This window comes from Brassica napus, chromosome C7 (genome assembly GCF_020379485.1).
Source record: "Brassica napus cultivar Da-Ae chromosome C7, Da-Ae, whole genome shotgun sequence".
Classification (NCBI taxonomy): domain Eukaryota; kingdom Viridiplantae; phylum Streptophyta; class Magnoliopsida; order Brassicales; family Brassicaceae; genus Brassica; species Brassica napus.
The window spans coordinates 50,982,394-51,005,097 of record NC_063450.1 but is presented as its reverse complement, the minus strand read 5'-3'; the positions used below and the strand labels follow the sequence as shown (position 1 = coordinate 51,005,097).

Sequence of the window (22,704 nt, the reverse complement as noted above, 5' to 3'; positions counted from 1 at the left end):
TTTTTTTCCAGGTTCGAAAAGGAAGACTTACTGCCCATTACAGAGAGATCTTCGGTGAGCCGGGTAGTCGTTTAGACCCGGCCTCTTCTTCCGCTCCCAGTTCTTCGGGCCAGGAGACTGTCCCCGAGACTCAGTACACTCAGAGAGTCTCTGGGTCTACTTCTTCTAGTGCACCATCGGCTCCTCATGTGCCTCCTCCGATGCCTCCTCCTGTGCCTCCTCCGATGGCACCTCCGATGGTCGCTGATATTCATCCTGATCTGATGGTGCCAAAAACCCCACGCCGGTGTCCGTTTGGAAATGGTAATTAAATATTTTATTAAATAATTTTTTTAATAATTATATTAATTTATTCTAACTTTCTTAACTGTTTTTTAGGCCAAAGAGATGGGACATCTCCCGTCTCTTATGGAACTTTACGAGAGGACCCACAAGAACAAGGCGGGCGTATTTGTAGATGGCAAGTCCGAGCAAATCTACAACGACGTAGTTGCTCGGGTTGAAGACCGCCAGACTCAGCTGACCCAGCAGTCTACCGACGGATTACCCGTCACCTTATCCACACTTGAAGTGGATAAGATTTACGAGGAGGTAAATTTTCAAAAAAATTAATTTTTAATTATTCATTTAATTTAACTTTAAATATTTACTTACAATATTTATTTTTTTGTTTTTAAGGTTGTCCCTAAAAAAAAGGGACGGACATTGGGTATTGGTTCCGTCAACGATGTTCCGAGAGCGACATCGTCTTATGGTCAGCGACGGGATGATGAAGTCACGGAGCTGCGTAGAGAGTCCGCTCAGCTGCGTAACGAGTTGACCGCGACAAAATCTCGTATGGGTGGAGTCGAGGGCTTCTTAGACGTTATTGCGGCCACAAATCCGGAATGGGAGTCCATGTTGAGGAACATGCGACAACAACATCCCATTCATGGCGAGTCATCCGGCGACGTACATAACGAGGCGGATGTTACGAGGAGGAGTGATGAATTCTACCGGGCGATGAACGACCCTTAGTTTTTTTTGTTGTTGTATTATATAAATTCAAAACTTATTTATTTATAAAATATTTTCATATGAATTTATTTTTATTTTGAATTTTAATTTATTATTAAATTAAATAATTTTAATTATTTTTTTATTATATTTTAAAATTCTGTAAAATAATAAAAACGAAGTAAATTCGTAGCTAATGTACGACCTCTTTACGTGGAAATCTTACGAGGAAATGACGAGAAACAGTTTACGAGTATTTTACGAGGAAGTATTTACGAGGAAATAACGAGGAAATGTTTACGACCATTTTACGAGGAAATCATTTCGTGGTTGTTACGTGTATTTTGCGAGGAAAATCTTTCAAGGTATTTACGTGTAGATTACGAGGAACTGTTTTCGAGTTATTTACGAGGAATTGTAGCGACGTCCTTACGAGGAATTGTAGCGACGTCTTTACGACGAATCGTTCTACTTCGTCTTTACGACGAAATATATTCCTCGCTAAGTTACGACGAATTAGCGAGGAAATATGTGTTACGACGGACGTGTAACGAGCAAACGCGTTTCCTCGCTAATTCGTCGTAAAGCCTCTTTTACGACGAAATAACGAGGAAAACCGCCCTCGTTAAGATTATGTTTTCTTGTAGTGTAAAATCCATAGAAAAATATGTTGTCTACTATACATATATTATAGTTCTCATGAAACTAGCTATAAAATTAATTAATAATCTAAAATTAATATTTCTTTCTTTCCTTAAATAAAATCAATAGAATTACCTAATATCTCTTATATATTATTGAAAAAACATTACAACAATTTAACTGTGACATTTGTCTTCAATAGATTGCTCTTTAAAACCCTTAAAAAAATATATTGGTCCACTAAAAAAAATTATTCGTATATTTTATATTTTGAATTTAAAAACCGACTATAAATTACTAAAACTATTAAAAGTCTCGCACTGAAAATTTTGTGATCAATGATTAAAATATTTCTTATAAAAATATAAAAATTATCATAAAACCATATAAATAAATTCATTTAATAGATATTCAAATTATATATATATAGATATATATATATATATTAAAATATATACCATATAAAAATATATAATATTTTGATTTTAAAATTTGAATTGAACAAGTACTGAAAATTAATATTTAATTTCGAAATTTTCACTGAATTTTTAAGAACGATTATAAATTATTAAAACAATTAAAAGTCTTACACTAAAAAATTTGGTATCATGAAGGTTTAAAATTTTTGTTATAAAAAAATACAAATGATCATAAGATCATATTATTAGGAAGTTTAATTTAATAGATAGCCAAATTAAAAACACACTATATATCTCTGTTAATATTATGTAAATTAAAATATATACCATACAAAATAGATAATAATGATTGTATAGATTTATTTACCACAAAATGGTTGTATATAAAGAAGAGTAATTATGTTTAAGTGATTAAGCTCATTTAATTATACATGTAGTAGTTAATAGTTTTTTCAATTATTCAATATATACTTATTATTTTGTTATTTCATGATATGTAGAAGAACATAAAATAAGTAATAGTATATAAAATAATTTGTATATACAATATCCATTTCGCGCAAGATACGGATTTTGAAACTAGTTTCTTGTTATTTGATGAGCATTTCTAAAACAAATAAATACTGTAAATCTCTAAATCAAAAGATACGATCCAAGTACTGAAAAATATTACGCAAAGAATCTCCAAGAACTTGTTGATTTTTTCGAATCTAAGGTTATAATGTAGATAACTGGTATATAACTGTTTAGACAGTAGCTGTAAAAATATTATTGTAAAATTTAGTATGTATAACTTTTTGATATAGTTGTATATGATTTAGTTGCAAAAATTAAATTTAAAAAAAAAAGAAAAAAAAAAGATATTTTTACAACAATATTTTTTACAGATTAGTAAATAATGTTTTAGAAAATAAAGTTTCTACAGCTATTTTTAATTTTTTTAGTTTAAACTTAAAAACTAAATAAAACATGACTGGTAATTTTATGCTTGTACATATAAATTAAGTACATTTGTTATATCCAACCAATCATTTTCAATATTTTTTGTCAATTTTCCAGAGATTTTTAAAGAGTAATCTTTTTCCGACACATAATGATGTAGCGACAACTTCTAAAGATAGAATTTGATCCATTGATTCTAAAATACTTGGAAACTGGGGTTTGAAAATATTCTTCTTAGTATTTTATCAAAAGCTCTTGAGGTTTGGAAATACTCGTTTACGTGCTAAAAAACTCGTTTAGCTATGAAAATTCAAAGTTTATTCAATATCAAAAACCTGTCTACAAACTTAACCTTAAATGACTATATATAAGGAGTTGAGGTGGCTGCACATGTAAGCGTCTTTTGCAAATAGCCAAATACCATGCTTTGATTGTGATTCACAACCACGTCCCATGATAATTGCTCGTTGATGAAGTTTATGTTATATTCTTCGTAGATATCATAAACGGGATACTGGTAACTATGTACCTGAGTTCTTCAAGTTCATCATAAAAACAACTTTCGTGATCAAATAAATGTTCCCTTTGACCTGTTTCCAGAGTCATTTTCCAGAAACTAGAGTTTGAGATTATTCTTATCAGTGTTTATCAAAATCTTTTAAAATTTGGAAATATTATTTTCATTGCTATAAAAGCTCGTTTAGTTATAAAAACTCAAAATTTATCTTATATTTATATATTAAAACAGAAGTCACAACCTTGATTCATGTGTGATTTTTTAAAAATGGACATATTCCTATAAAGTCATGTTGCATTTAATATTTAATCTTATCATTTAAATTTTGGGCCTACCAGAAAATTTTATTGGGCTATCAATAATTGGATTTAAACAATAGATGATCCATTGGATTTATAGATAATATAAATTAAATAGATATAATTTAATGTTGTAATACTATACATGTATATGCTAAATATTTAAATATTTGTCGATGTTAACTTTTAAAACTATAAATTTTTTTTTTTAAATAACAACAATCATATTATCTAACAATGATCAATCTTTACTACATTAAACCAATGGAAAAAAAAAATTAAACTATATAGTTTATTTTAAAAATTAAACAAAAACTAAATGTTTAATTATTTAGTTTAATATTAAAACTAGATCTCGATCCGCGCAACCGCGCGGATTTCTGTTTCCATTTATTTTTATATAAACATTTTGTTTTCAATTCTAAATTGGTACATATTATAATATATATGTGTCAATCAATTTTTAAAACATAATAAGTATACAGTATATTTTTTCATTGAATAGATTGTTTCAAACTTTCACATGTATTTGTATCTTCTTCTATATATATATTTTCGGATTATTATTTCATTATTAAAATCGTAACTATATATATATATAGATTAGTAATATATTATTTTATTGTCATATTCAAAAATATTGTAATATTTCACAAATTTAGAAAGTTTTTAAAAAATTAAACTTTTCGCTTCATAGATTTAGATTATTAAGTAAATAATTAAACATTTAGTTTTTGTTTAATTTTTAAAATAAACTTTATAGTTCATTTGTTTTCATTGGTTTAAGGTAGTAAATATCAACCGTTGTTATATAATATGATTTTTGTTATTTAAAAAAATATTTATAAATTTAAAAATTAACATCGATAAATATTTAAATAATTAACATATGAAGTTATAGTATTACAACATTAAATTATATCTATTTAATTTATACTATCTATAAATCCAATGGATCATCTATTGTTTAAATCTAATTATTGATAGCTCAATAAAAATTTCTGGTAGGCCCAAAATTGAAATGATAAGATTAAAGATTAAATGTAACATGATTTTTTAGGAATATGTCCATTAGGTCAATTTTTTTAAAAAACACACATGAATCAAAGTTGTGACTTCTGTTTTAATATATAAGATATGTCTACAAATTTAAGCCTAGATAGCTATATATAAAAAAACATAAAATAACCTTAAAATAAAAAATAAACTAAATAATTGAAATATTTGCATCACATGGTCACGTGCCATAATTCACATGCCATAACTATAAAATTGGACGAAAAATAATTGTGTTAGGTGATGCCATAAGTTCTGATTAAGTAAGTTCACGTCGAATAAGTTAAAATCGTGTACTGTCCAATTTAATATATTTTTTGGCTTCTTCCTCATGGTTTGTATTTTCTAAAATAGATTCGAATAAACCTCGTTACAGCTTTAAAAATAACAAAAACCTATATCATTATATTCATTACATAAAAGACATCTCATAATAATATAATATGAGAAGACCATCGAAACATTTTAACGTCATTTCATTGATTCTTAAAACTGTTTACAATATCCAATTCATACATGTGAACAATGTGATACAAAAAATTAGGACAACTACTAAATTTTATCAAATTGATTCTTAAAACTGTTTACCTGCACATCGATTCCATCACATGACTGGAATTTAAAAACCACCGCTTCAAACTTGCCCTTCCATTTGATATGTTACTAAAAACATTTCCAACTCATTGTTATTTTAATTCTATAATAGAATTTAGATGCAATTTACTCCTAATTTATTGTTATTTCTTTTTCTAAAATAAAATTATTATTTATTTTTCTATATTTAGATGAAAAAATAGTAATCTCTATTGTTATTCTATATTTAAAGCAATATTATTATAAGAAAATACATTGGACCAAATTTCATTTGTATTATGATTTTTTTTTAGAGAAAATAGTGGTTTATAGAGGAAACAAACACATGCATTACTAACATAATACATAATACATATTCTGAGAAATTTCATTACTGATTTTATAAACAACTTTAAAATACATCTCTATCTTTCAAACGTGATGATAATTTATAAACAAAGGCTCTCTGGAAAAAAAAAAAACTAGTAAAACTTGACAACGATACATGAGATGTCGTCTTTGCTCTTCTTAGATATAGCTACTTCTATCAAGTGCTTTGCTGCTGCTTGTGGATCTTTGACACTCTTGATCACATCAACCGCTTCTTGGTTCGACATTACCTGTAGTTAAAATATCTTTGACACTCTTGATCACATCAACCGCTTCTTGGTTCGACATTACCTGTAGTTAAAATATCCACCATGTTAGAAGAAACTGAGACTACATCAAAACACAAGATACCAAGTCACTAAACTTGCCTTCCAGATATCATCACTCGCAAAATCAATAAAACTCAGTCTGCTTATCAATTGCATGGTGTGTGATATCTTGTTCTTGGCTCAGATGTATCTTTAAACTCTGTCTCAACCGCTAACTATCCATAAAAATACAGATGATCATATTGATTAGGAAATTTCATTTAATAGATAGTTATATTGAAAATATACTATATAACTATGTTAATATCATTTAAATTTGATTATATACCATACATAATAGATAAAAATGATTGTTTAGATTTATTTACAACAAAATGATTGTCAATAAACAAGAGTGATTGGTTTGGTTTCTATGATTGTGCCAATTTAATTATATATATGTAATAGTTAGTAGTTTTTTAATTATTCAATATATATTTATTATTTTGTTATTTCATATAAAAATGTAAAATAAGAAATTTGGTGTAAAAATAATTTGTATATACAGTCTCTATTTCGCACAAATGCAGATCTTAAACTAGCTTTTTTTTTGTTATTTGATGAGCATTGCTAAAATAAGTAAAAACTATAAGTTGATTTTTTTTTTCAAAAAAAAATGTTGGTTAGGTTTGTTCTTTTTTAATTTCCAGGCTTGTTTATATTCGCATGAGAAATGAGTTATTGTTCAAAACTATAGTGTTTATATATCTAAATCTCTAAACCATAGGATAGGATTCAAGCACTAATAAATACCGCGCATAGAAGCTCCAACAATTGACTTTTGAGAATCTAAGGTTATAATGTAGATAATTGATTAGATTGTAGAAATATTATTGTAGAATTTATTATGTGTAATTTTTTGATATAGTTGTATATTATGTTGTCGTAAGAATTAAATGAAAAAAAAAAGAAAATGTAAAATATATTTTTACAGCAATATTTTTTACAGTCACCGACAAACAGGCCGGCTACACTTGCAATGGTGTGTACGGCAGCCCCACTGTGTATAAACACATATCCTATCTGAGATCTATCATTGTGTGGGTCAGATAAGTATCCGGCTAAGCTATCTCCTGGTCGGCTGATATAGAAAATAAAGTTTCTGCTACCATTTTTTTTAACTTTTTTAGTTTTAACTTTAAAAACTAAATTAAACTTGATTAATAATTTTTATGGTTGTAGATATAAATTAAATCAAGTACACTTGTTACATCCAACTTGTTACATCCAACCAACCATTTTCAATATCTTTTGTCAATTTCCCAGAGATTTTTTAAAGTGTAAAAAGAATTTTGACACATGGACACATGCCAAAAATATAATACCCTTGGTAATGTTGGATGAAAAATAATTGTGTTAGGTGATGCCAAAATTTCTAATCGAGTAAGTTCTGATTAAATAAGTTCACATCGAATTAGTTTTTTTTTTTGTTAAAGACACATCGAATTAGTTCAAATCTTATACTATCCAGTTTAATTTTTTATTTGGCTTCTTCCTCATGGTTTGTTTTTTTTTTTTCTAAAACGAAAATTCGAATAAATCTCGTGACAGCTTATAAAAATTACAAAAACCTATATCATTACATAAAATACATCTCATAATGATATAATAGTATGAGGAAGACCCATCTAAACATTTTAACGTCATTTCATTGATTCTTAAATATTGTTTACAATATCCAATTTATACATGTGAATAAGGTGATACAGAAAATTAGGACAACTACTAAACATCCTAAGAGCACCCGCAACGGGGGATGAAGAAGAATTCTTAGCTCTTAATCCTAGGTTATTAGCATTATAATAACAATATAAACACTTAGTTAACTAAGGACTGGTCCGTAAATAAGGATTTTAAGGACTAAATCCTTATAGACGTGGCGGCTTGGCGTTGGGTGGGGAGAGTATTGTGTTTGGTTTGGAGAGAAAAACATTTTATTTCGATTCAACACGAGAGAAAAAATTTTGATCTCGGCCACAAAGAGGCAATTGTGCAGTTCTTGATTTCTCTTGGCGAGAAAGGCGACGAAGGCGAGAAAAAAAGCTTTCCTCTCGGCGAGAAAGGCGATTGTGCTCTTGTTGATTTCTCTTGGCGACAAATCCGACAAAGGCGAGAAAAAAAAATTGTTCGTTTATACGAACTTGGAGTTTCGTTTCCTCAAATTCTATTCTTATTTGGTATAATAGTTGGTGAGAATTTGATTGGATCCTCTTCTGTGAATTAGATGTTCTTGTTTGTGTCTGCAATTCTATAAATTTTCGTGGAGTTTTGGACTTTAGTTGTATGTCTGCTGTTAAGTTTCTTCTTTTGATTGTCTAAGGAGGTTGTTTTAGATACAATTTAATCGGTTTTGTTTTAAAAAAAAAATTTTATTGCTTCTTTAGCATATTTTTCAATGAAGCTTTTGTTTGCTAATGTTAGATATTAAATGCTGATAAGTGAATATCCTCACTAGTTTGATTTTCTGGAGAGAAAGTTTTGTTCTTTTTTGCTTTTATACAAATCCACACTGTCTATGAATCATCTTGTTGCATTCCCTTTAATATGTGGTTGTTTTAGAGTCAATTTAATCGGTTTTGTTTAAACGTTTTGGTTTTCTATTTCTTCTTTAGCATAGTTTTCAATGAAGCTTGTGTTTAATGTTTGGTTTCCTGGAGAAATTTGGTTCTTTTTTTCCTTAAATCAAATTGCACTGTCTATAAAATCTTCTCGACAGTTCTCAAAGTTTTTTTTTTATTGCTTCTTTAGCATATTTTTCAATGAAGCGTTTGTTTGCTAATGTTAGATATTAAATGTTGATAAGTGAATATCCTCACTAGTTTGATTTTCTGGAGAGAAAGTTTGGTTCTTTTTTGCTTTTATACAAATCCACACTATCTATGAATCATCTTGTTGCATTCCCTTTAATATGTGGTTGTTTTAGAGTCAATTTAATCGGTTTTGTTTAAACGTTTTGGTTTTCTATTTCTTCTTTAGCATAGTTTTCAATGAAGCTTGTGTTTAATGTTTGGTTTCCTGGAGAAATTTGGTTCTTTTTTTCCTTAAATCAAATTGCACTGTCTATAAAATCTTCTCGACAGTTCTCAAAGTTTGTGTCTTTAGCCCTTATCTTGACTCATTCTCTTTTGTTTTTGGCACTGCTAATCACTTTCCTGTATTCCTTTTAACGTGTTTGTACTATAAAGGTGTTAGTTTCCATTCCATGCGATGGTAGATAAAGGTCAAGTCATCAGCCTCTGTCGTTCCCTGCTTCGGGCAGGGCGTCAGTACCCTGACTACAACATCAGGGAGTACGCTAAGCGAAGGACCTTGGATGGGTTCTGCATGAACAAGAATCTCACTGATCATTCTAAGGTGGAGGAGGCTTATGCTGAAGGTAAGAAGCAGCTGGAGGTTGTAGAGAGGGTGGTGAAGGTTTACTTGGCATATCCTCCCAAGACCAAGAACATCATGGAACTCAAGCTTCAGTAGTGGATACGTATGTTTGTCACTTTTAATACACTCCCAAAGCTATTTGTTATTGTTATTGGTCATGTTTCTTAGTTCTTTCCCAACTATGAGACATTTGCTTTGTGTGATTCTCATGTAATTTTTGTGGCATCAGACCTTTATTAAGTGAAGAGAATAATCTTGTATTAGAGCGAAGAGATAAAGAGTCCTTTTTGCTGATTGTTCTTAATAATAAAATCTCACACAGTTCTGCAGTTGTTTGCATTGAAATGTTCTCAGCTTTAAATGTTCCCAGCTTTTCTGTAGTTTCTGTAGCTTAATAACACTGATGTTGTTAGGTTATAAATCTCTGGATTCAAATACATTATTGATCTCTTGTCAGAATATTTGGGAGAAGAATATTATGTAAAGAACAACAGCAATATTGTTGCTTGTGTTGGTTTTCCATAATAAGAACCGTTTTGAGTTTTAAGCAACAAGATCACAGAAGATCAAAACAAAAGAGAGTATGTAATGAACATATATAACTCTTGTTCATATACATGAACAATTGAAAAATGATTTAATTGAAAATATTTGGAACAAATTTGGTGATGAAGATTAATAATTATTGTATCTTAATATTTAATTATGTAATAAATAAAATTTTAAATTTTACATGTTTTTAAATTTAATATTTTTTTATCGCTAAGGACTCCAAATTAAAGAACACCATTGGACATACTATTTTGATTAGAGTCTTTAACTATTCTAAAAAAATATATATATTAGTTTAATAATTATAAGGACTCCAATGGTGCTAACACCATTGGAGATGCTCTAACATTATCTGCATATCGATTCCATCACATGATTGGAACTTAAAAACCACTGCTTCAAACTTGTCCTTCCACTCGATATTGTTACCAAAAACATTTCCAACTCATTGTTATTTTAATTCTATAATACAACTTAGATGCGGTTTTACTCTAATTTATTGTTATTTCTCTCTGAATTTTTTTTATATTTTTTTCTTCTATATTTAGATGAAAAAATAGTAATCTCTATTGTTATTCTATATTGAAAACAATATTATTATAAGAAAATACATTGGTTCAAATTCATTCGTATTATAATTTTAGAGTAAAATAGCAAAATGTATTAGAAATGGTACAACGTATTATTAGTGGTTTGTAGAGGAAACAAACACATTACTAACATAATATACATATTCTGAGAGATTTCATTACTGATTTTAGACAACTTTAAAAGAAATTTCATTTTACAGACAACTTTAAAAATACATCTCTATCTTGGAAACTTGATGGTAATTTATAGACAAAAGCTCTGAAAAAAGAAGAAGATACTAGTGGAACTTGACAACGATACAGGAGATGTCGTCTTTGCTCTTCTTAGATATAGCTACCTCTATCAAGTGCTTTGCTGCTGCTTGCGGATCTTTGACACTCTTGATCACATCAACCGCTTCTTGGTTCGACATTACCTGCACTTAACCATGTTAGAAAGAAACTGGGGGGGGGTGGGGGTCACTACATCAAACACACAAGATACCAAAGTCACTAAACTTGCCTTCCATATACCATCACTCGCGAAAACTATGAACTCAGTCTGCTCATCAATTGCCTGGTGCGTAATATCCGGCTCTGAGCTCAAATGTATCTTCAAGCTCTTATCTCCAAACGCTCTAGCAACCGCTAACTGTCCATCTACACGTGGAACATCCCCTGCAACACTTCAAGAAACGTTAGTTAGCTAGTCAAGAAACGTAATAATATACACAGACAGAGCTTCTTTTTACCTGGAATGTTTGATACAAAGCCACCTCGCTTCTCTATATCTTTCCTCTCCTTGCTTGGCTCGTGATCAACCGAGAGCTGATGCGCAACGCCGTTCTTAGACATCACCGCCCTCGAGTCTCCAACGTTAGCAACCACTAGCTTCTGACCATCGATTAAGATCCCCGTTACAGCCGTCGATCCGCCTTTACCAAGCTTGAGAGACTGCTGAAGTATCACTGCGTCTGTTGATCTGTAAGCGTTTCTTATAGCGTTCTCCGTATCAGTCCAAAACTCCTTCTGAGAACAATAAGCAACAGTCAGTGTTAATTCACCTTTTTTAGGCAAGTTAAGATTTTTTTTTTTTTACTTACCTCTTGAAGAATGTTGTCAAAGAGATTGGTCTGCAAGTACTTGGCAACATCATGACCCAAGTGACCATCAAAGATGGCGAACAAACCGAGTTCGTGGCCGTCGACTTTCTTGAATTCGGAGACTACGTAGTCCTCCATGGGATGGTTTGATTTGCCCTTGATAAAGTGGAACCCGTGAGTGATGTTCTTCCACATCTTGCTTTTGCCTCTTCCCATGTCAGGAGCTGCTCCGCAGATCCCAGCCTTTAGGGTTAATAATAAAACAGAGCAAAACAATAAAGAGTATTTTAATACTGCAATCACACAAGATCAAAGATTCTATCCACCAGACATGAAAGTGAGAACCTTGCAGACCTTTAAACAAAAACGCTCAGACCTTTAAACAGAGCACACTATCATAACCAAAACAGAGGACAGTATCGTAAACAAAAAGCTCAGACCTTTAACTACTATCTTTGCACAGAATCTTCATAATAGGCTAACTAACATGTGAGTCGAATTTAATCAAAGAACTCATGAATTTTCGATGGATCAACAAAAAGCTCAGACCTTTAACTTTAGGCAAAAGATAAAACTTCTAACATCAGAGAAGCTGATTCCAAGTGCAGACAGAAAATAACTAAAACGAATCAAATCAAAGGCCAACCAAGAAAAGGGTAACCGACAACAGACCAGATCAGATCAGATCAGATCAAATAAGATAAGCCAATTAGTACCTTCATCTTATGGAGAATTTCTCTGCCTGCCATTCTAAGAAAACACCCTCGACTCCCTTTGTCTTCGTCTGAGATGATCCAAGTAAAACCAGAGAGAGAGAGTGATGGGTTTATTTATGACAGGAATGGTCTTTTGACTTTGATGTAAGAAAATGTGAACTGGCGGTGACAGTAACAGTTTCGGCTGCGTCGGCCAATGCCAACTCGTACTCTTCTCCCACGACTTTTCTTCTTCTGTTATTTTATCACAATAAATATTTCATTAATCCCATTGCTTTAACACTTTCTTAAAAGTTCAATATTTTAAGTATGTTTTTTTTTTTTTGTTGTTGTAAACTCAAGTACCTTGTTAGACGATCTCCAAATCTCTATTTATATATAAAAAAAAATAGAGATGTGCTATCTTCATCTTTAAATATAGTGGTAAAAAGTAACATTCCTCTATATTTTTTTCTAAAATAGAGTAACTCTATTATAAAGTCATACATTGGAGCAAATCCAACTCTAACATAGAAATTTCTATTTTAGAGGAAAATATAGAATCATACATTTGAGATACTCTTATGAATCTGATTCGATACTACTGTTAATTTTCAGGTTTATTAAAAATATTAATCAAACCATTAATTTACGACTATAGATATTTATTTTTTGTTTTATGAAAGATGCCGTTTTCCTTATACATGTAGCAGCCAAGTACTACATACAATACTTATGTTTCATTTTCTTATTCTCCATAAATTCATGTCGGCTCATTCAATAGATTCACTTTGGAGTGTCTTCTTCGTTCCTTCCAAGTCTTCGTCCTTTAGAGTGACATCCCTTCAGTTTTTCCTAATCTTAATTTGGTTTGTTTCGTCAAGCAAATAACAATAGAATCATATGTTAAAACGCTTTCTTTGTATATTATACGTAGTGTGATGGAAACTCAAATTGGTCATTTTTTCAAAACCCAATTATATATCCCAAAGATTTTGTTAATTTTTATCGCTAAGAGGATAATGATCTATGATCAAAGAGTTGGTGATATGTCTAATCAAGGTTTTCGTCATTGGTATACCAATCACACACATAAAAGTAGTACTCGACGATTAGTGGTCAGTTGTAATCGCTCTTTCTTGATTATTTCATATTCTTCTCAAGTATAATGCGATTAATTCACCAATTTGAGCCATCATTTTCATCTCACATATTTACTCGCCGAGAAAAAAATTCTTGCTTAATGGACAGACACTAATTACTCTTTTTCTGTACATAATAATGGTCACTGTATCATAATGATATTAAGAACTATAAAAGTAGAAGCCAGCTGATTATAATACACATTATACTTATATATAACCGCTTATAGAACTTAACATTTGCTTGCTTTTTAAGACTAGTCACTAATACAATAAGCTAAATTATACTCCTATATCATACACAGATAGCTATTACAAGTTATCAAGAGTATATCTACTTTGATATACGTTTCCGTTATGTGGTGTAAGTTAGCACACTATGTGGTTAGGCTTAAGTTAGTAGAACACTTGTATATAAAGGAAACAAGAGTGTACAGATTGATTAATGAGAAAATATACAGTTTCATAACAAACTATTGACTCGTTCTTGACTCGTTCTCGTCTTCTTCGTTTCATATCATCAACTTTTGATATGGTATCAGAGCCTCTCCGATCATGAGTTTATCCAGTATTCAGCTTCTTCTCATTCAGCTTCTTCCGTTTTTTGAGTATCTTGCTCAACTTATCATCGATTTCTTCCATTTCCTCCGAGTTGACTCAGTTTGAGCTCATTGTTCATCTCGTTTCATCGTTTCATCGTCGATTCTCACTCCGCCATCATCGATTCCTCCTCATTCATCTCGTTTCACTTTCATTCTTCACGATTCATCAAAATTCATCATCATTCATCTCGTTTCATCTCGCCTCATTTCGCTTCATCGTCTCTTCACACATCATGGCTAATATTCATCCATTTCCAGCCGATCCCGCTAATCCACAACGTTCAACCATCGATCAATACGAGAATCCTTTCTTTCTTCACAACAACGATCATGCTGGTCTTCAGTTGGTGACTGATCGTCTCAGTTCCGGTGCGGACTTTCATTCTTGGAAGCGATCCGTACGTATGGCTCTCAATGTGCGTAACAAGCTTGGTTTCATCGACGGTACAATTCCTAAACCTCCTGATGAATCTAGAACTTCAGGATCTTGGTCTAGATGCAATGATATGGTTGCTACATGGCTTATGAATTCTGTTGATAAGAAGATTGGTCAAAGCTTGTTATTCATGTCGACTGCTGAGAGTATTTGGAAGAATTTGCTTACTCGTTTCAAACAGGATGACGCTCCTCGTGTCTATGAGATTGAGCAACGCCTGAGTACTATTCAACAGGGTTCAATGGATGTCACTCAGTACTATACTGAGCTGATCACTTTATGGGAAGAATACAAGAATTACATTGAACTTCCTGTCTGTACTTGTGGTCGTTGTGAATGCAATGCAGCTATTTTGTGGGAGCAGATGCAACAACGAAGCCGTGTTACTAAGTTCCTTATGGGGCTCAATGAATCTTATGAACAGACTCGTCGTCACATTCTGATGCTCAAACCAATACCGAATATTGAAGAAACATTCAATATGGTGGCTCAGGATGAGAGACAGAGGGCTGTCAAACCGGTGATTCGTTCTGATACTGTGGCTTTCCAGACTTCTGATTCACATCGTTCTTCAGAAGCTCCTTACTATGCTGGTGATTCTCAAGACTATGTAGCTGCTTATAATACTTTCCGTCCTCGTGGAAACCGTCCATTGTGTACTCACTGTGGTCAGTTGGGTCACACAGTCAACAAGTGTTACCGTCTTCATGGTTTTCCACCTGGTTATAAAACACCTCAGAACAGCTACAACAAGTCTTCTTTCACGCCTCGTGGTGCTAATACATATACACCTAGGCCTTCTTTCACACCAGCTCAATCTACTCAAAGGACTGTTGTTAATATCACTACTGGTTCATCTACTGATAATGTGTTGACTTCTTCAGTAGCTCCTTTGAGCTTATCTTCTTCTGGATCATCTCCAGATATGCCACAGTTCACACCAGCTCAAATCCAATCCATTATTCAACAGATATTGGCACACGTGAGAGTTTCAGAACCCACTGTTGCTTCTTGTTCCACAGTTTCCGAGAAGGGTGTCATGGCTAGTCAATCATCTTCTGGTACTTTACCATTTCTCTCTACTAATCTTCGTTTTGAAAATCATACATTTACCTTTCAACATCAGTGTCTTTCCACTTTATACAATTCTCTGCCACATGGTTCTTGGATTGTTGATAGTGGAGCAACAAGTCATGTATGTTCTGATCGTGCCATGTTTAGGGAAGTATTTCATGCATCTGATTTAACAGTCTCATTGCCAAATGGTACTAGGATTCCCATATTGCATACTGGAACTGTTGCTTTGTCTGATTCTTTGATTCTTTATGATGTTTTACATGTTCCCTCATTCTTTTTCAACTTGGTAAGTGTTAGTGCTTTGTTGCGTTCTAATCAGTGCTCTGCTCATTTCTTTCCTACTTCTTGTTATATTCAGGAGTTTTCTCAGGGCTTGACGATTGGGAAGGGTAGTCTTAAGCACAATCTTTACATTCTTGATCTGATTCCACAAGATATCTCCGCTGCTTTCACTGGATCCTTGTCAGCTGATGGTATGCTTTGGCATCAACGCCTTGGTCATCCATCGCCTTCCAAGTTACAAGTTTTATCTACAGAACTTTCTATTCCACGTTGTATCATTCCTTCTCATTCCACTTGTACTGTTTGTCCACTCGCTAAGCAAAAACGTTTATCGTTTCCTTTCAATAACAATTTGTCTCTAAAACCATTTGATTTACTTCATCTTGATATTTGGGGACCATTTGCACAAGAAGCTATTGAAGGTTACAAATATTTTTTGACTATTGTTGATGATTGTTCTCGTGTTACTTGGATACATTTACTCAAACGAAAAAGTGATGTTATTACTCTGTTTCCTGAGTTTCTTCAGCGTGTCTACACACAATACAATGTTCGAGTCAAGGCTATTAGAAGTGATAATGCTCCTGAGTTACGGTTTGCGAAACTTATCAAAACTAATGGCATGATTCACTATTTCTCCTGTGCATACACACCTGAACAAAATTCTGTGGTTGAACGTAAACATCAACATCTTCTTAATGTTGCTCGTGCACTTTTGTTTCAATCCAATGTTCCTCTTCTATACTGGAGTGATTGCATAACAACTGCTGTTTTCCTTATTAATAGAATTCCTTCACCATTACTTGACCATCGCACTCCTTATGAAGTTTTGTTAAAGAGAAAACCTGATTACTCTCTCTTACGATCTTTTGGTTGCCTTTGTTATGTGAGTACTTTACAAAAAGATAGGAACAAATTTTCACCTCGGGCTCGTCCTTGTTTGTTCTTAGGCTATCCATCAGGTTATAAAGGCTATAAACTTCTTGATCTAGATAACAATTCGGTGTCCATTTCTCGTCATGTTGTCTTCCATGAATCTGTTTATCCTCTTAAATCTTCCACATCTATCATTCCTGATTTCTTTTCTCATTATATTTTACCTAACTCTGTTCCTTATACTGCTGATTTGGATGCATCCATTGATCATAATGCATCTTCATCGACTAGTTCCTCTCATCCTCATGCACCTGATCCGATTGTTCTCGTTCCTCATGCATCTCATTCTAGAAATGTACCACCTTTGGCTTCTGAGATTGTTGATACAGGTGTTGTTGATGCTTCTCTTAATATGGCTCGACCAAAACGTCAGACTAAAGCTCCAAATTATCTTTCCGATTACCATTGTGCTCTTCTTCAGACTACTGATCCTTTACCTTCTTCACACACGACCCCTTATCCTTTATCATCTGTTCTTTCTTATCATAAACTACGCCAACCTTTTATTTCTTTTCTACTTTCATATTCTCTTGAAACCGAACCCAAAACTTTTAAACAAGCCATGGCATCTGACGAATGGAAGAAAGCTGTGAATGATGAGTTACAAGCAATGGAGGCTAATGAAACTTTCACAGTTGTGTCGCTTCCTGTTGGAGTCAATGTGATTGGGTGTAAGTGGGTGTTTACCATCAAGTATAATTCTGATGGGACTATTGAACGAAAGAAGGGTCGTCTTGTGGCAAAGGGCTTCACACAACAGGAAGGTGTTGATTATATTGAAACTTTTTCCCCTGTTGTCAAGATGGCTACTGTGAAGCTGATGTTGGGCCTGGCTGCTACTAAAGGATGGGAGCTCTCTCAGATGGATGTCTCTAATGCGTTTCTTCATAGTACACTGGATGAGGATATTTACATGAGCCTTCCCCAAGGTTATACTCCTGCTCCAGGTGTTGTTCTTCCACCAAATGCAGTATGCAAGTTGAACAAGAGCTTATATGGTCTAAAACAGGCTTCTCGCCAATGGAATCTCACTTTCACTAAGGTTCTTGTTGATGATGGTTTCACACAGTCTGAATCAGACATGTCTCTGTTTGTGAAATCTACTGCTACAAGCTTTCTGGCGGTTCTTGTTTACGTCGATGATATTGCCATTGCAAGTAATAATGCTGACGCATTGGCCTCCTTGAAAGCTTTGTTGGCTGCGCACTTCAAGATTAAAGACCTTGGTCCTATGAGATTCTTTCTTGGCTTGGAAATTGCTCGTACAGCTAAGGGTATCTACATTTGTCAACGCAAATATGCTTTGGATTTGCTTCAAGATACTGGTCTGTTGGCGTGTAAACCAAGCTCGGTTCCTATGGATCCGTATGTTCAGCTTACAACAGAATCTGGTACTCTTCTTGAGTCTGCAACTCCTTATCGTGAACTGATTGGTCGTCTCCTCTATCTGACGATCACTCGTCCTGATATCACTTTTGCTGTTCACAAGCTGGGCCAGTTTCTCCATTGCCCAACTGATATTCATCTTCAGGCGGCTCATCGCATCCTGAAGTACATCAAAGGAGATCCTGGTCTTGGTCTGTTTTACTCTGCTCAATCTGACTTGTGCCTCAACGCTTTTGCTGATGCTGACTGGGGTAATTGTAAAGACACAAGATTCTCAACGTCTGGTTTTTGCATTTATCTTGGTACATCTCTTATCTGTTGGAAGTCACAGAAGCAGAAGGTTGTGAGTAGAAGTAGTACTGAAGCTGAGTATAGAAGTCTTGCTGATGTTACACGTGATATCATTTGGATTCAGCAACTTCTTGATGCGTTCAAGATTACTGTCACGACTACTGCTAAGTTGTTTTGTGATAACAAGTCTGCGGTTTATCTAGCTACCAATCCGGTCTTCCATGCTCGTACCAAACACGTCGAGATTGATTGTCACATTGTTCGCAATCAGTTGAAGAAGGGGACTCTTAAGGCTATTCATCTAACCGCAGATAATCAACTTGCAGATATACTGACAAAGCCGCTTCATCCGAAACCGTTCTTGACAATGCTTGCGCGCATGTCTTTATCAAGCCTATACAATCCTCCCTGATTCGTTTGTAAGGCTTGCGGGGGTGTATCAAGAGTATATCTACTTTGATATACGTTTCCGTTATGTGGTGTAAGTTAGCACACTATGTGGTTAGGCTTAAGTTAGTAGAACACTTGTATATAAAGGAAACAAGAGTGTACAGATTGATTAATGAGAAAATATACAGTTTCATAACAAACTCTTGACTCGTTCTTGACTCGTTCTCGTCTTCTTCGTTTCATATCATCAACTTTTGATACAAGTCTTCCCTTTCCAATATTCATATATTCTTGTAACTAGTTTACTTTTTCAGCGTCGAGTTCCTTCATGTTTCTAAACCTGTAATGAAAGAAAATACTCCAATATTAGTCCTTTACACATAGGAAAACTGTAACAAAATAACATTCTTAGGTTAAAAATTATGGAGAGGAGAATAATAATTACTGAGAACAGTCCATTCCAACAGAGATAGGAAAGCTGAGAGAAAGAGAACAAAGGGGAGGAAGATTGTTGATGGCGGATGCCAGAAAAGGAAGATGATCTGCTTTTCCCATTATCTCTATGCATTCACATACTCTCTCTAACTCTCCAGTCCCCTGCTCATTCTTCCTCGATCGCTGCTTAATATATAACGTCAGATTACTAATAGCTAATGGTGAAAAGAAGGACCAGCCTTGAGATACCGAGAGCCATAAACAATTTGTAAGAACTTTAATATTAGAATTTTAAAATAATTTGGGAATCTGTGTATATATATTAACTTAAAATTTTCGGGGTCCAAGACGAGTGATTCACTTGGCTGTATCTATGACCGGCTCTATACTGAAAAGAAAAACCGTAAATAGAGAAAGAGTAGTAACTGGAGTCTTGAACTTGACGACGTTGTTCAAGTGGCTCACGCCTCTGCAGCATTGTGGAGAAGGTTGCCGGAAGATTCCCTCGACGAAGCCCATGCACGGCATGAAACTGTCGAACACCTCTCTGCACTGCTCAATCGATTGAAGTTGGGAAACGGCGGTCTTGGTCAAGGCCAAGAGTGTCACCAGGATTATGGCACGATGTATCTTCATTGGTCTCTTTAACTGATTACTCTATAGCGATTAAGGAGAGATGATTCTTGTGTGATCACAGTTCGATGTATCTATATATGTATATGTAGTAGTCAGTTAATTTATATTTTCTAGGTTATAATGCATGGTTAGTTTAATGAACACATGTAATTCTCATGGCTCCTGAAATCGGATTAATTCTAGCCGAGTTCTCTTTCAGCTCGGATGATTTTATCGCATGCCATGCGTTTGTTATCTAATACATGTGCCCATATTACTGCATGTAATCTGGTCTCAATACGTAGCGTATGGACTATATATAACATTCGTGCTTTTTAAGTAACATCCGATTTCGTAGGCCTAATTAACACGTTTAGATTCTTTTGTTTAATTAGCAGACTAAAAAGTTGATTATTTCCCACTATCTATTTTTATTTTCAACTAGTCGGGACATAATAAGAAAAAGTCTCTCACTGGATGTAGATGTTTTATCTTGTCCTTTAAGTCTCAAGTTGGGGGACATAACAATAAAGAGATCTAAATCCAACCCTAAGATTTGGTCTTCAAAATTATATTTACGAGTTATGCTAAAGATTGTACTAGTAAGATTGGGTTTACTTGGGTTGTAAGCGAGTTAGTGATCTAAATCCAACTCTAAGATTGGATCTTCAAGTGTCAGCCTCAGATCTCACTTAAACCACTTCAGACAGTCCTTGAACTTATGGGACTACTTGATCCAGCAAACCTTGCTCCAAAGACTGAACCGTAAAAAGTGTCTCTGTATAATAAATCCACAAACTTCAAACAAATGATCCATAACTTGTCTTTCAATGGCTATCTCTCTTACATTTCATGCCCTTCTCTCACTCCTTCTTTTTCATGTCTCTTTAGTATCAACCGCAAAGCATAGCCTTCAGCAACACACACGTCATTCCTCAAACCATAAGCTTCACCACCAAACAAGTCATTCCCAAAACCATAACCAGCATCTTCAGCAAGCGTATCGTGCACTTAAAGCATGGAAGAAGGTCATTTATTCTGATCCAAAGAAAATTTATATTATTCTCCAATAGAACTAGTTGGCCTTTAAAAGTAGAAAGCCTGTCTTATTGCATACTTGATCCATTTAATTAGCCCACTAAAACTTGATTGTATTGAACTCCTTTTTAGCTAACTTGTACATATTTCTGTCCAGAGTTAATAATACTCATCATGTCCAGGATAAAATAAACAAAAAAATACAAACGGTAAGTTAAAAACTAATTATTTCAGTTTTGTAATAACTTACTATCAAATTAGAAGATCTGGTTTTTACTAATGGCTGTTTGTGCTTTGTAAGGGAGTAAATAAAAAGTGTGAAAAGAAGATAGCCGTTAAATCCATTGCATGTCAAAACGTGTGAAGAAAAGAGAAGAGCAAAACTGAAACGCTTCAAACTAATCTGCATATTCTCTTGCGAATGGGATGCGGCCAAAAGGCTTCATCCAACGGCTATGATTTCTACTTTCACAATAAATACACATACAAGCACCCAAGAGCAATATACAGTTCAGGAGAGTAACTTACTTGAGATTTATTAGTTTAAGTTTTGGAGAGATGGGTCTGGTCATAAGGTTTGATGCTTACTTGATGATAGTGATGTTAATGGGTTTGGGGAATGCAATAGGCTTATCAAATGGGTACAAGTTCTATGTTGGTGGGAGAAATGGTTGGATCCTTACTCCTTCCGAGGATTATTCTCATTGTTCTCACCGGAACCGGTTTCAAGTAAATGACACTCTTTGTAAGTCTCTTTCTTCTCTCCTATTTATTGTACACATTAATGTCATTATAAAGTAATAAAGCATGATAATATCAATTGGTGCAACTGCAAGATTTTAAGTACGCCAAGGAAAAAGGTTCAGTGTTGGAGGTGAGTGAAGAAGAGTACAACACATGCAAAACGACTCACCCATAACTTCTCTATCAGACGGAGACTCTCGCTTTGTGCTTAGCCGCTCAGGTCCGTTTTTTTTCATCAGCGGCAGCTCAGAAAAGTGTCCCAATGACCAGAAGCTAGCCGTCAAGGTCATGCCCACCGTCCCCGTCAGCCATCCCCTTCCCCGTCACCGACTCTTTCTCCAGTCCATCAGGCTTTGACGTCTCCAGCGCCTACTCCACTAGGAGTGGTTCTTTCTAATTCAGAAGCTTTTGCTCCGGCTCCAGGACCGGTAAGAGCTCGCAATAATGCCGGTTCGGTTGGTCCTGGAATGGGTCCTCTAGGATTGGTTCTCGAAGTTATCATAAGTTCCATGGTCTAGTGTATAATGGCAAGGTATTAACTCCTCTACAGTTGAGTTTAATATTAATGTGCCATTTTACTGTGTTTGAATTATTATTGTTTTGGTAAACTGTTTGAACTTTGAACTGTTTCTATATTGTCATTCTCTCGACAAAAGAAAAACTGTTATCATTCTCCCACGTACATGTAGAAGTAGAACGTTGTAGTATTAACATGATTCATGCAAAACTTCTTCAGATAGATAAATCTTCGGTCGAGACTGATATTAAAAAATAAACATTTAAGTGTGAATTACCGATTCGCCGTTCATAAAAGAATGACAATTGTACATTTTCATAGTAGATAGAGATATGTTTACTAAATTGTGTATTTTGTTATGTGGTAAGTTGTGATTG

General features: G+C 33.8%; 3 protein-coding genes and 1 pseudogene across 4 annotated transcripts; 2 read left to right on the top strand and 2 right to left on the bottom strand.

Moving 5' to 3' along the window:
- Positions 1–5,894: 5,894 nt before the first annotated feature.
- On the bottom strand, positions 5,895–12,704 carry LOC106411449 (probable protein phosphatase 2C 58). 2 transcript variants are annotated; one of them, XM_048763183.1, is made up of 5 exons: positions 12,458–12,702; positions 11,742–11,984; positions 11,391–11,667; positions 11,162–11,316; positions 5,895–6,064 (listed from the first exon to the last, which is right to left on the bottom strand). In XM_048763183.1, exons 1-5 carry the CDS (start codon positions 12,488–12,490, stop codon positions 5,927–5,929), a joined length of 846 nt encoding a protein of 281 aa, XP_048619140.1. In that variant the 5' UTR covers positions 12,491–12,702; the 3' UTR covers positions 5,895–5,926. The 2 variants fall into 2 exon arrangements, with proteins under 2 accessions (XP_048619140.1, XP_013707670.1); XM_013852216.3 differs by lacking the exon at positions 5,895–6,064 and adding an exon at positions 10,731–11,075 and having other exon boundaries at positions 12,458–12,704.
- LOC106409914 (LYR motif-containing protein 4-like) lies at positions 8,939–9,732 on the top strand. The gene has a single exon (XM_048763184.1). The coding sequence runs from the start codon at positions 9,350–9,352 to the stop codon at positions 9,611–9,613; it is 264 nt and encodes an 87-aa protein (XP_048619141.1). The 5' UTR covers positions 8,939–9,349; the 3' UTR covers positions 9,614–9,732.
- Positions 12,705–19,085: 6,381 nt separating the features above from the next.
- LOC106410212 (protein ARABIDOPSIS THALIANA ANTHER 7) lies at positions 19,086–20,129 on the bottom strand. Its single transcript, XM_013850690.3, has 3 exons — positions 19,840–20,129; positions 19,424–19,596; positions 19,086–19,318 (listed from the first exon to the last, which is right to left on the bottom strand). Exons 1-3 carry the CDS (start codon positions 20,047–20,049, stop codon positions 19,276–19,278), a joined length of 426 nt encoding a protein of 141 aa, XP_013706144.1. The 5' UTR covers positions 20,050–20,129; the 3' UTR covers positions 19,086–19,275.
- Positions 20,130–20,402: 273 nt separating this feature from the next.
- On the top strand, positions 20,403–22,482 carry LOC106410160 (annotated as a pseudogene).
- The last annotated feature ends 222 nt before the right edge of the window (positions 22,483–22,704 follow it).